The sequence below is a fragment of the Schistocerca gregaria genome, chromosome 1 (genome assembly GCF_023897955.1).
Source record: "Schistocerca gregaria isolate iqSchGreg1 chromosome 1, iqSchGreg1.2, whole genome shotgun sequence".
Classification (NCBI taxonomy): Eukaryota; Metazoa; Arthropoda; class Insecta; order Orthoptera; family Acrididae; genus Schistocerca; species Schistocerca gregaria.
Window position 1 is genome coordinate 1,093,970,416 of NC_064920.1, and position 14,585 is coordinate 1,093,985,000.

Genomic DNA, 14,585 nt, shown 5'->3' on the forward strand with positions numbered 1-14,585 from the left:
CCTGTTGATAGTAACATACTCTCTGGCCTAACTCCCCATTGATAACGAATCCTACTCCCGTTATACTATTTTCTGCCACTGTTGCTGTTATTCTATCTCATGTGACGAAATCCTTGTCTTCTTTACATTTCATTTCACTGACCCCTACTATATCTAGATTCAGCATTTGCAGTACCCATTTCAGGTTTTCTAGCTTCCACACCACCTTGAAGCTTCTGACATTCTCATGTTCCCCTCACCCCTGGAAAGCCCCTCCCGAAGATCCGAATGGGGGAACATTCCGGTAAGCTTTGCCAATGGAGAGATCAACATGATACTTTTCCAATTACAGGTCAAATATCCTGTGGATACACATTGTGGGTCTTCAATGCAGTGGTTCCCATTCCCTTTTGCATCCTTTTCGCGTTGATCATTCCTGATCTTTAGGGGCAGTTTCCCACCCCTAGGCCAGGAGAGTACCCTGAACCTTTGTCCGCTTCACCGTCCTCTTTGACAAGGGCGTTGGCAGGATGAGGCTGACTTCTTATGCCGAATGTTTTTGGCCGCCAATGCTTGTTATTAATCAAAATTTAACCGTGGGCGGGTTCTGAATCCGTAAGCGAGGACTAATCAAAGACGCTACCCCTAGGCCATGGGTGTGGTAGATGTCTACCATCCGCGAGACGACTAATTGAAGTTTGAAAATAAAAATGTCTGCACCCAAGACAACATTTTTATTTTATATTGATAATTACGAGAAATATTTTTTTTTCTTTTTCTTCTTTCTTTCCTTCTACTTCGTTTTTTAATATTTGTTGTTTTTTCGATAATATGAAACCAAAAACTGATTTTTTTATTTAATATTGCTACCACAGTCTCTTTTACCTGAGTATGCAAAAGTGTCAACATATATTTGATCTTCTTTGTAATGCTTTTGTGAAATGCGCTGTGTGTGAAAACGTATGTAATACGCAGCACAGCTATGTGCAGTGAGTTACAGGAGCAATGTGGACAGATGGCAATGGAAGAGTGACATTAAGTGCACCGTCGTTGTGGGCGCGCCTGGGTTGCACAATTGTTCTAGAAAGAAGCAGTTGAAAATCTATGGCGGCGCTCTTATTCATTCGATCACATATAAACTAAATTTCGACGTGGACGCTACAAAACGAAATGGTGGACAGTGAATACAGTGAGCGTCATTGAGTACTACAAACAGCAGTGATAATGCTCAAGCGAATGGACTGTAGATACCGCTGTTACAACAGTACCGTTTTGCACGTAACTGATTTGCACGAGTTAATGTACCTTGAACTTGTTATCTTGTGTGGAACTTAATGAGCTGCCTCGTGGGTTAAAACATGGCTGCTTGTCGAGGGGACTTTTGAAGTGTTTATAACGTATGTTTCTGTTTCCGTCAGGACGTTGAAATTGTGATTGTGACTGCTAAAATCGGACGGACTGTAACTTCGCGATCGGAAAGTAAATGTGCTTTCTACACTGTTTTGAAACTGTGTACGGGAAATTAGAAACAGATACACGAGTGTAAAGAATGTTGTAATCGTACACATATTAATGTCATTTTATAGAACAACAACTACGTCTAACTGGTTTATGACAAAACAGCTGCAGCGCAAGATAATATAATCATACACTGAGGAAGAGGATTTATCCATTTTAATTTCATGGCTGATGGGGCTACACTAATTAGGCTGCCAGCATCACAGAGTGGCTGCTGACGTCACAGTGCATTGTCTACAGAAAGGTAAGCTGCAATGCTAAGCTCTCGGTCCCTATAAAGACTCAAAGAATTTCGTGTAGTTAAAAATGTAATGTCTTTATTGCGATAAACTTTTCGCAATATTTGTTTTCCTTAGAAATCAGTGTAATTTCAGTGATGTGTGTTTACTATCTATGCTGACCTTGTTGCTCCACCATTAATATTAGCTGTTGCCACTTATTACCAACACCTTATTTGTTCATTTTATTGTATTTGTTACTGCAGGTGTATCATGTATTATTTTCGTGGGCTTTGTTCTCATATATGTGTGTAACCATTTTATCGAGCATACCTGGCGCAGTTTCGTGTTTTGTTGCGGAATGTCCCATCCCGCCTATGTTCTGGTGGACACTACCATTAAATTTTGAGCCCCCCCCCCCCCAAAAAAAAAATGGTTCAAGTGGCCCTGAGCACTATGGTACTTAACATTTGAGGTCATCATTCCCCTAGACTTAGAACTACTTAAACCTAACTAACCTAAGGACATTACACACATCCATGCCAGAGGCAGGATTGGAACCTGCGACCGTAGCAGCAGCGCGGTTCACGACTGAAGCGCCTAGAACCGCTCGGCCACAACGGCCGGTTGACCAGTCCCAGTTAGGCGGCTCGTCTGCCATTGTTGCAAGGCACGCTACTGGTGGGACATCCCAATCTGACAGCTGACCGCTGTTTACGTTCAATAAGACGTTATTTTAGGACTTACTCATAAGCAAGTGCGGATTTATTTGGCTGCTATAGTTATAACTGTACAAAATTATAGGCATTTCCTTATTTAATACGAATTTATTCGAGAGAATTTTCGTGTTTTACGGGCTTCCGGTGTTCGTTGCCAAAATTTGGCGTAGCTACTTTCGTTAAATTTGAAACGAAAACGATTTTTTGTTAGTTTAAATTATCGAAATTCACTGTCAGAATCATGCAAAGTATATGCCTGAGAACCATTTTCTTTAGATATGGCTCGGACTGAGGAATACAGCATGTTAAAGCTAAATTTGATTACACTACTGAGTGATTTTCTTCACACACTTAAATTCAGTCAGTTCATAAAGCTAGATGCAGTACTAACTAACCAAAGCGCATTGTGCATTGTAGTGCTCATACTGGGCCCTCCAGGGCTATGTAAAGGTGAGCAAAAGAATAGAAATTTAAAATTGCTGGTGATCTTAACATTTAATTGACTGTTACAAACTTCTGAGTGTGTTCGCAAGCGTTTTATGTGTTTTGATTTTAGTAACACTGACGTAGCAGAAGAGTTTGTCGTTCGGTAAAGCAGTCATTACGAGCTTTCCTGGATTTATACGAATTTATTATGAAATTATGATTAGTGTTCATATGTCAAAAGTGGAAACGAGTTTAATTCATCACCCCATATCTTGTTACCGTGAATTGAGTATCGACTGCAAACTAAGACCTTAGTAGGATAATGATTTCCATGTCAGACCAACCCATTTGGCTCATTTGTAAATTATGTAACATACAACCATAACAGAAACTGTTTCATAATTTCAAATGGAATTAAAAGCCTGATTTCACAACTAAAATTTATTCAGCAAATGCTGGAAGACAGAAAGATCATGCAATGCACATTCGTCAGTAATCCAAATACATTAGATGAATTAATATAGCTTAGACTCTCAAACTACAAGATAAGTTTTGTAATCAGTACCAAAATTCGTTAAGATGAGGCCCTTCACCCGTAAATTGGGAGTCCCTTTCAATTTCTGGAGATATTCACTTCAAATATTTTGTTAACATATTATTATATATGAAACCGAATTGAATGTACAACGAAAGACTGAAGTAAATATTAACAAAAAAAGCCTTCAACTACGTTAATTATATGATTTAATATCTATTTTTACATTATTTTGTGACAGAACTTTCCTTAAACTGGTGGAGAGGGACACGTCTTTAAAAACTTTTTTGTAGACGCCAAGCTTCAGTTGAAAGTGAGTTAATTTTGCGGTAGGTCAGGCTGATGTACAATTTAAGCCATGCCCGGGTAAACGGGCTAACCCTCAAATGTAAAAACTTAGAGATAAGTGATGCCATCTGTTTCTGGCTGCGGGAACTATCAAAACTGACATTGGTCTCACCCCTAAGTATCACATCAGGATATTTGGATAATAGGATATTTTGATAGTTCCCGTACCCAGGAACAGATGGCAACCCTTATCTCTTAAGTTTCCACGTTCGAGGTTTAGCCCGTTTTTCCGCGCATATCGTCAGTTCGTCAAACTCTTGTGAAAACCAAGCAAAAGTAATTTGGAAAATTCAAGAAAGCACGTCCAGTATTAGGAATGAGCTACTTATGATAACACTTACAACAGCCACAGCACAAGTGAACTTCCGGATTACAGACCTGAAATCGAGTGCTGCCATCGAATTAATCACATTACGATCGAGGAAATTCTTAGGGTGGGGTTTTGAAATAGCTGTGTTTCTATAGGTAGTGTCAGATGGGGCGGAAGAATGAATAGGAATTTAGTGCAACTGTTAGCTAAGTTTCACAGACAAGTATGAATACTACGAACCTGTGATCCGATCATGGTAGCCCCAACCTTGTGCCTCTGCGTGTACGCCCTCTGGTAGGGGTCGACGCTGATGTACTCCGCCTCGCACAGTATCTGGCCATGCTTCAATGATGGTAGTTCTTCTTTCTCGATACTGAAGTCGTCGACTTTCGGCTCTCCTTTGAAGAGACTTGCAATGACGAACTTGCGTGCCTTCGACATAGATGACTGCTGCGCCAGTTACGTACGGTAGTGTTCGCGACCTGTTTAGCTGCCTTCAGATGGAATAAGTCGGATGTTGTCGTAGCTGAAGCGCTCACGTACCTGCTGCCGACGCGAAGTCTTTTGCAAGGTTATACGCCGAGCCAGGTCTCTTATATCAGGTGGCTTGGTGACGCAATAGTCAAGGACACTAGGGTAGCTGCGAGGCAACCGCCATCTTTGTACGGACCGGCAGAGAAGGAACCGCTGCGTCATCCAAGCATATCAGCGAGCCAAGTCCTCCACGTATTCCGAAGTCCCATTGCGACGTGCCGTATTGAGCGTCGTTACATTTCGAATAACTTCCTTGTACCGCAATGATGATATCTTATTTATTGCCCGATGTATTATTAGCAGCAGCACCACACCACCGCCGACTCTTTAAAGAATCCATCTCTCACATAGAAAACAGCATTTTTAACTTTTGTTGTAAGTCATTGAGCGCCCTCATTAGTAAACACTGGATGAGTGTAGTCTTCGTAATGTACCCTTCGATTTAATACAAGTTAGTTTTTCACGCTTCTCAATGATTAAGATGTCATGTGTTTTGAGATAGTCATTTCCTCTGCTATTATCATATTGAAGTGCTTGGCAGAGGATTCATCGAACCACCTCCGCAATAATTCTCTATCACAACACTCTCGAACAGGGCGCTCGAAAAACGAGCACCTATATCTTTCCATCGAGCTCTGTTTTTCCATATTTTATTATGATGAACGTTTGTCTCTGTGTAGGTCGGTGGCAACCAAATTTTGTCGCATTCAGAGGGGAAACTTGGTTATTGGAAGTTCGTGGGGAATTTTGCCGCAACGAAAATTGCCTTATTTTGATAGTGTACATCCCAAATCCTGAACCATGTCCTTGACACACTCTCCCTTATTTCGTCATAATGCAAAAGGTGTTTCTTTTATTAGGACTTTTTCGATGTACTCCGTCAATCATATGTGGTAAGGGTCCCAGACCGTGCAGCAGTACTCCAAAAGAGGACGTACAAGGGTAGTGTAGGTAGTCTGTTTATTAGGTTTATCCTGCCGATAAAATGCAGTCTTTGGTTCGCCTACCCCGCAACATTTTCGATGTGTTTTTTCTAATTTAAACTGTTCGTAACTGTAATACCTAGGTGTCCAGTTGAATTTTCGGCTTTATGGTTAGACTGATTTATCGTGTAACCAAAGTTACTCATGTAGATAACCACACACTTTTAATTATTTAGGGCCATTTGCCAGTATTCGCACGATTCAGATATTCTTTCTAAATCGTTTTGCAGTTTGTTTTGATCTTCTAATGACTTTACAAGACGAAAAACGACATTATTATCTGCAGATAAACTGACAGCTGTTCAGATTACCTGATAAATCGTTTATATAGATACGAAACAGCAGAGGGCTGTTACATAGGTTGGGGAACGCCAGAAGTCACTTCTGTTTTATTCGATGACTTTCCGTCAATTACTACGAACTGTAACCTCTCTGACAAGAAATGATATATCCAGACACAAAATGATATGATAGATTGGTTGGTTTGTGGGATTAAAGCGACCAGACTGCGACGGTAATCGGTCCCATTTTTCAAAAAAAATTTAAAACTACCCAAAGTGAATAAAAAACGAACAACAGGAAAGACAGCAGACGAAACAGGACGAGAAATACTCCGTCAGAGACCAGACAAAACAAATTAAAACACACAGGGTGTGACGGTGGTTGGTCGACCATAGAGAAAAAAAAGAGGAAAAGCCAACCACCAATAACACATTAAAAAATCAGTTTAAAATCAGAGGCTAAAAGCCAGAATCAACACTAAAAAACATAAACACTCAAATTAAATGATAAAAACCCCCTGCCCGAATAAAACGCAAAACTAAGTCCACCATGTCAGAGTCATTTATTAAAAGGGCAGAGAGCGTGTCAGGTGGCGCAAACGTCTGCCTGAGCACAGATAAAAGTGGACAGTCCAACAAGATGTGGACCACTGTCAATGCCGAGCCACAGCGACATAGAGGGGGGGGGGGGGGGGGGGTCCTTACGGCGCAATAAGTGGCCGTGGGTCATCCGTGTGTGCCCAATGCGGAGTCGGCAGAGGACGACAGACTCCTTGAGAGAGACGAGCAAGGAGGAGTGCCACACAGTCGTCGTCTCCTTGACGGCACGGAGTTTGTTAGGAATGGCCAGACCGCGCCTTTCAGCGTCCCAAAGCGAGATAACTTTGCGGCATAAGACTGCCTTCAAGTCAGTCTCCGGGAGGCCAATGTCTAGAGTTGGTTCACTGGTGGCCTGTTTGGCCAGGCGGTCAACATGTTCATTGCCCCGGATACCGACATGAACGGGGGTCCACACAAAGACCACAGAGCGGCCGTAACGGGCAAGAGTATGTAGGGACTCATGGATAGCCATCACCAGACCAGAACGAAGGAAACACTGGTAGAGAGCTTGCAAACCGCTCAGGGAATCGCAACAGATAACGAAGGACTCACCTGAGCAGGAGCGGATATAGTCTAGGGCCCGAAAGATGGCGACAGCTTAGCAGCAAAAACGCCGCAGCCAGCTGGCAATGATTGTTGTTCATAGTGGTCTCCTAAAGTCAGAGCATTACCGACAAGACCAGCAACCATCGAGTCGTCAGTGAAAACAAAGCCAGAGCCCTGATACGTGGCCAGGATAGAATAAAAGCGGCGTCGGAAGGGCTCCGGAGGGACTGAGTCCTTCGGGCCCTGTGCCAATTCGAGCAGAAGGCAAGGGTGAGGCCGGAAAGGAGGTGGAACAGGGAAAACCCGAAGCCCTGAGAGAAGCCCTTTGACGCCTACAGTGATCGGACAACCCGACTGGGGCCGACGGTCTGGTAGACAGACGACTGACTGCGGGAACAGGGCACGATAATTTGGGTGCCCGGGCAAGCTAAAAACATGGGCAGCATAAGCAGCCAGTAATTGTTGGCGTCGTAACCGCAGTGGAGATACACCTGCCTCCACAAGTATGCTGTCCACAGGGCTGGTCCAGAAGGCACCAGTGGCAAGGCGTATCCAGCTGTGGAGGATTGGGTCCAGCACCCGCAACGCAGATGGGGATGCTGAGCCATAAGCCAGGCTCCCATAGTCCAGACGAGACTGGATTAACGCCTGGTACAGCCATAACAGGGTAGATCGGTCAGCGCCCCAGGGGGTGTGGCTCAAGCATCTCAGAGCATTTAGATGCCGCCAACACGCCTGTTTAAGCTGCCGAATATGAGGCAGCCAAGTCAACCGAGCATCAAAAAGTACACCCAAAAACCTGTGTGTCTCCACCACAGCAAGAAGGTCGTTGTCAAGATAAAGCCGCGGCTCAGGATGGACCGTTCGGCGCCGGCAGAAATGCATAACGCAGGTCTTGGCAACCGAAAACTGAGAAATGCGCTACAGCCCAAGACTGCGCCTTGCGGATTGCGCCCTGTACCTGACGTTCAGCAGCTGCAATGCCAATAGAACTGTAGTAAATGCAGAAGTCGTCAGCATACAGGGAAGCAGAGACATAATTTCCCACGCCCGCAGTGAGGTCGTTAATGGCTATTAAAAACAGGCAGACACTGAGGACAGATCCCTGTGGTACCCTGTTCCCCTTTAGTCGGAAGGAACTATGGAAGGCTGCCACTTGCACGCGGAAGGTACGATACGACAGAAAATTTCGTATGAAGATCGGCAGAGGGCCCCGAAGACCCCATTCATGAAGCGTAGAAAGGATGAGATGACGCCATGTCGTATCATACGCCTTCAGCATGTCGAAAAAGACAGCGACCAGGTGCTGACGGCGGGCAAAGGCAGTACGAATGGCCCACTCCAGGCTCACCAAATTGCCGGCGGCGGAGCGGCCTTTCCGGAACCCACTCTGAGACGGAGCCAGAAAGCCCCGAGACTCCAGTACCCAGTTCATCCGCCGGCTCACCATCCGTTCAAGCAACTTCCAAAAAACGTTGGTGAGGATAATGGGACGGTAGCTGTCCACATCCAAAGGGTTCTTGCCCGGTTTCAGAATTGGGATAACAATACTTTCCCGCCATTGCGACGGAAACTCACCCTCGACCCAAATACGGTTGTAAAGGTCGAGGAGCCGTCGCTGGCAGTCCACTGAAAGGCGTTTCAGCATCTGACAGTGGATGCGATTTGGCCCAGGATCGATATCAGTGCAAGCGGCTAGGGCACTTCGAAATTCCCACTTGGTGAATGGAACATTGTACGATTCAGGATGGTGGGTGCGAAACGAAAGGCTCCGACGTTCCATCCGCCCTTTAATGGAGTGGAAGGCCAGGGGGTAATTAGCAGAAGCGGAACTCATAGCAAAATGCTCTGTCAAGCTGTCGGCAATTTCGCCGGAGTCTGTACAAACTCTCCATTCAGTGAGAGCACAGGGACGCTGACTGGGGTCCGATAGCCCTAAAGGCGTCGGATCTTGACCCAGACCTGCGATGGAGAGATATGGGGGCCAATGGTGGACACATACCGCTCCCAGCACTCCTGTCTGCTTTGGCGGATAAGGCGGCGGGCTCGTGCACGCAGCTGTTTGAAGGTGATGAGGTGTTCAATGCAGTGATGTCGCTTGTGACGCTGGAGCGCCCGCCGGCGATCTTTAAGCGCTTCAGCGATCTCAGGCGGCCACCAAGGCACAGTCGGCCGCCGAGGGGACCCAGAAGAATGGGGAATGGCAGATTCGGCGGCAGTAATGATGCCGATGGTGACCGATTGTACCACCGCATCAATGTCATCACTAGAGAGATGCTCAATAGCGGCAGTGGAGGAAAACAAGTCCCAGTCAGTCTTATTCATAGCCCACCAGCAAGGGCGCAGAGAAGACTGACGCTGTGGCAGTGACAGAAAGATTGGAAAGTGGTCACTACCACACAGGTCGTCATGCACTCTCCATTGGACAGACGGTAAGAGGCTAGGGCTGCAGATGGAAAGGTCGATGGCGGAGTACGTGCCATGCCCCAAGCTGAAGTGTGTGAAGGAACCATCATTTAAAAGCGAAAGATCGAGCTGTGCCAATAAATGCTCAATAGTGGCGCCTCGACCTGTCGCCACTGACCCACCCCATTGAGGGTTATGCGCGCTGAAGTCGCCCAGTAAGAAGAAAGGTGGTGGCAATTGGGCTATCAGAGCAGCCAGGACACGCTGTGGGACATCACCACCCGGTGGAAGGTAAAGACTGCAGACGGTAACAGCCTGTGGCGTCCACACCCGAACAGCGACAGCCTCTAAAGCTGTTTGTAGAGGTACAGACGCGCTGTGAAGAGAGGTAAGGACATATATGCAGACGCCACCAGACACCCTTTCATAAGCTGCCCAGTTCTTATAATAACCCCGATAACCACGGAGGGCGGGGGTTCGCATTGCTGGAAACCAAGTTTCCTGAATAGCAATGAAGAAGAAAGGGTGAAGGCTGATAAGTTGTCGGAGCTCAGCTAGATGGTGGAAGAAACCGCTGCAGTTCCACTAGGGAATGGTATTGTACATGTCTGAGAAAGGGGACATGGAAGGCAGATTACGCCGCTGGGTCATCTGCTGCCTCCAATTGAGCACCGGTGCTAGCGCTATCCATGGCGTCTGAGGGACGGGCGAGATCGAGGTCCTCAGTGGACGCCAGAATCTCCACCTCGTCCTCAGACGCAGAGCTTGTAGGAAGCGGTGTGATTGGTGCCACCGCAATGTCGTTAGCCTTGGGGACTTTCTTCTTCTTCTGTTTTTCTCTCTGTGCCTTTGATGCTTCAGGCTTCACGGGCTTCACTGTGTCAGTCTCAGGGACAGACGACGACCGTGAGGCCCAACGACCAGGGACTGGTGGTTGTTTCAGCCACTTGTGGGTGTCCGGTTTTCCACTGGTCGGAACTTGCGAAGGGAGGTCCCCAACGGACCCCTTCCTGGCGAGAGTAGCCGGAGAAGTCTTACACTTCTCCGGCTGGGAAGGGGGAGCTGATATCCCCGATGATTGGGACGGTGTTGCTCCTGAAGAAGATGGAGCAGGAGCAACAGGGTGTGAAGTGCCCCCCCCCCCCCCACAACCAAGGGAGCTTTTGGATTCTGACCAATAAGAGAACCAACCGTACGGGACGACACAGGAGATGGAAGAACCGTCGTTGCAGCAGCAGCGTACGTTGACATCATTGGCACAGGATGGAGCCTGTCATATTTCCACCTAGCCTCAAAGTAGGTCAGGCGGTCCAGGGTTTTATATTCCATTATCTTCCGATCTTTCTGGAAGATCCTACAGTCCGGCGAGCAGGGGGAATGGTGTTCGCCGCAGTTAACACAGATGGGAGGCGGAGCACATGGAGTATTGAGATTCGATGGACGTCCACAATCTCGACATGTGACGCCGGAAGCACAGCGGGATGACATGTGCCCAAACTTCCAGCATTTAAAACACCGAATCGTAGGAGGGATATATAGCTTCACATCACAGCGGTAAACCATCACCTTGACCTTTTCGGATAAAACATCACCTTCGAAGGCCAAGATGAAGGCACCAGTGGCTACCTGATGACCCTCAGACCCCGATGGGCGCGCCGGACGAAGTGAACACCCTGTCGTTCTAGATTGGCGCGTAGTTCATCGTCGGACTGCAGTAAAAGATCCCTGTGGAATATAATACCCTGGACCATGTGTAAACTTTTATGGGGAGTTATGGTGACGGAAACATCCTCCAACTTGTCGCAAGTGAGCAACCTCTGTGACTGGGTAGAGGATGCTATTTTGATGAGAACCGACCCAGAGCGCATATTGGACAAGCCCTCCACCTCCCAGAACTTGTCCTCTAAATGCTCCACAAAAAACTGGGGCTTGGTCGACATAAATGATTCCCCATCAACTCGCGTACACACGAGGTACCGAGGTGAATAATCTCCACTGCCTTCTTTAGCCATACGTTCCTCCCATGGAGTGGCCAGGGAGGGAAACGATCTCGGATCTAATTTCTTCCCGTTGAGGTTAGACCTCGATCGCTTAGAGACTGCTGGTGGAGGCCCACCAGCGAGAGATGATGTACCACGCTTCATTGCGGGTCATCCGCCCTGATGCCACCCACTCCAACCAGGGGCTCTCCCCACGGGCGCCACCCAGCCGCTGAGAAGGCCACCTGGCAGGATGGCCTTTGCCAGGAGTCCTGATGCACCAGAGGGATAGGCATCTACACCTCGGCATATGTGGGGAGGTAGCAGCTCAGGCATCAGCAGTGCGATCCCTGTGTAGTCAGGGGGCTACCACCAAGAGGGTACATGACAACCCCACACAATGGACTGGCTACCGTGCTGGATGCTGGGTGTCAAAATATCCATGTACATCATGAGGGCAAAGATGGTAGTGCACTATGGAGGGAATGTACGCTACCCTGAACACATTGCAGCAGATGTGGCCGGAAGCTCGATGTAAGTCCAACTCCATTACAATATCGGGTGTGCCAGATCTTAGGGCAAGATGGATGTATAATACACCACGTAAGCTGTCCTTCCCCAAATGGTACACACTAACAGAAAATCTTGAAAGGTAGTGGTCAGACCCCTTAGAGGACCGCCACATTAAGGCCGAAACGTTTGAGACTCCTTTCAGTCGCCTCTTACGAGAGGCAGGAATACCGCGGGCCTATTCTTACCCCCAAACCCGCAGGGGGGAAAATGAGATGATATTCCCCTAAGCACGCAATTTCACTACAAGTAGCTTGTGCGGTAGAGTTTCAAAAGCCTTTCTGAAATCTATAAAAAGGGAATCAATTTGAAATCCCTTGTCAATAGCACTCAACACTTTGTGTGTGTAAAGGGCTAGTCGTGTTTTACAAGAAATATGTTTTACAAATTCGTGTGGACTGTGGGTGAATAGAACGTTCACTTCGAGGTAATTCATAACGTTCGAAAATAACATATGTTCCAACATCCTTTACGCCTCCGTACAAGTTCTAATTTCTCTTATATTCGTGGTCCTTACGTAAAATGTATGTTGGCGGCAGTAGTATCAGTCTGCAGTTAGATTCAAACGTCAGTTATCTGCATCTTCTCAATAGTGGTCGTCGAGAAGAACATCGCTTTCCTCCAAGCATTTCAGTTTGAGCTCCCGAAGGTTCTCCGTAATACACTCCTGGAAATTGAAATAAGAACACCGTGAATTCATTGTCCCAGGAAGGGGAAACTTTATTGACACATTCCTGGGGTCAGATACATCACATGATCACACTGACAGAACCACAGGCACATAGACACAGGCAACAGAGCATGCACAATGTCGGCACTAGTACAGTGTATATCCACCTTTCGCAGCAATGCAGGCTGCTATTCTCCCATGGAGACGATCGTAGAGATGCTGGATGTAGTCCTGTGGAACGGCTTGCCATGCCATTTCCACCACGTTGGGTGGCACGGGATACATGCGGACGTGCATTGTCCTGTTGGAACAGCATGACGGTTTGGATGTACCGTGCACTATTCAGTGTCCCCTCGACGATCACCAGAGATGTACGGCCAGTGTAGGAGATCGCTCCCCACACCATGATGCCGGGTGTTGGCCCTGTGTGCCTCGGTCGTATGCAGTCCTGATTGTGGCGCTCACCTGCACGGCGCCAAACACGCATACGACCATTATTGGCACCAAGGCAGAAGCGACTCTCATCGCTGAAGACAACACGTCACCATTCGTCCCTCCATTCACGCCTGTCGCGACACCACTGGAGGCGGGCTGCACGATGTTGGGGCGTGAGCGGAAGACGGCCTAACAGTGTGCGGGACCGTAGCCCAGCTTCATAGAGACGGTTGCGAATGGTCCTCGCCGATACCCCAGGAGCAACAGTGTCCCTAATTTGCTGGGAAGTGGCGGTGCGGTCCCCTACGGCACTGCGTAGGATCCTACGGTCTTGGCGTGCATCCGTGCGTCGCTGCGGTCCGGTCCCAGGTCGACAGGCACGTGCACCTTCCGCCGACCACTGGTGACAACATCGATGTACTGTGGAGACCTCACGCCCCACGTGTTGAGCAATTCGGCGGTACGTCCACCCGGCCTCCCGCATGCCCACTATACGCCCTCGCTCAAAGTCCGTTAACTGCACATACGGTTCACGTCCACGCTGTCGCGGCATGCTACCAAAGACTGCGATGGAGCTCCGTATGCCACGGCAAACTGGCTGACACTGACGGCGGCGGTGCACAAATGCTGCGCAGCTAGCGCCATTCGACGGCCAACACCGCGGTTCCTGGTGTGTCCGCTGTGCCGAGCGTGCGATTATTGCTTGTACAGCCCTCTCGCAGTGTCCGGAGCAAGTATGGTGGGTCTGACACACTGGTGTCAATGTGTTCTTTTTTCCATTTCCAGGAGTGTACTTTCGTATTGTCCGAACGTACCGTACAAATCTTGCAGCCTGCCTGTGTGTTTCTTTTATTTCTTTCTTTAATCTGACGTGGTGCCGGTCCCAAACCGTCGAGTAATACTTAATAACGGATCGCACTAGTGTCCTATAAACTGGATCCTTTACCGAACATCAAACTTTCTTACAATTTTCCTAGTAATCCGAAGTCGATCATTCGCCTACCTTACCACAATCACGAACAGTGACAGGACTGACTGTCTGCTACCGGTGGTTTTTTCTGCAGCTAAGCTAAACCCTTGCGCGTTTAACGGAGTCTCAATTTTTTTTTCCAATCTTCTGTGTATTATTCTTGTCAGCACCTTGGATGTATGAGGTGTTACACTGACTGCGATACTTTCCGCACTGGCCGACCCTTGCTATATTCGCAATTGTGTGGATGATGTCTTTTCGGAAACCTCATTTTATATCGCCAGTCTCAAACATTCTACGCATCATCATTAATAGTCGTTTGGTTGCTATGCCCACCAATGGTTTTTGATATTCCAATGGAATGTTATCTATCTCGTCTGTCTTATTTGATCTTATGTCGTCCAAAGCTCTTTTAAATTCCGATTATAATACTGGGGTCCCTCCCTCTTTACTATCGACCCCTGTATCTTCTTTCATCACGGTATCAATTGGGTCTCCCCCCCCCCCCCCTGTCATAGACAAATGTTTACCTCAGACAAATCCCAACCACAGCTCATC

At 47.4% G+C, this 14,585-nt stretch overlaps 1 protein-coding gene across 1 annotated transcript in view; it reads right to left on the reverse strand.

The window, feature by feature from the left end:
* LOC126282154 (prostaglandin reductase 1-like) overlaps positions 1–4,624 on the reverse strand; it is a 32,022-nt gene extending 27,398 nt beyond the window's left edge. Inside the window, exon 1 of the mRNA XM_049981673.1 lies at positions 4,294–4,624. Within this exon, the coding sequence (XP_049837630.1) occupies positions 4,294–4,494 (201 nt within the window). The 5' untranslated portion in view covers positions 4,495–4,624. The remainder of the gene's footprint in view (positions 1–4,293) is intronic.
* Positions 4,625–14,585: the final 9,961 nt, after the last annotated feature.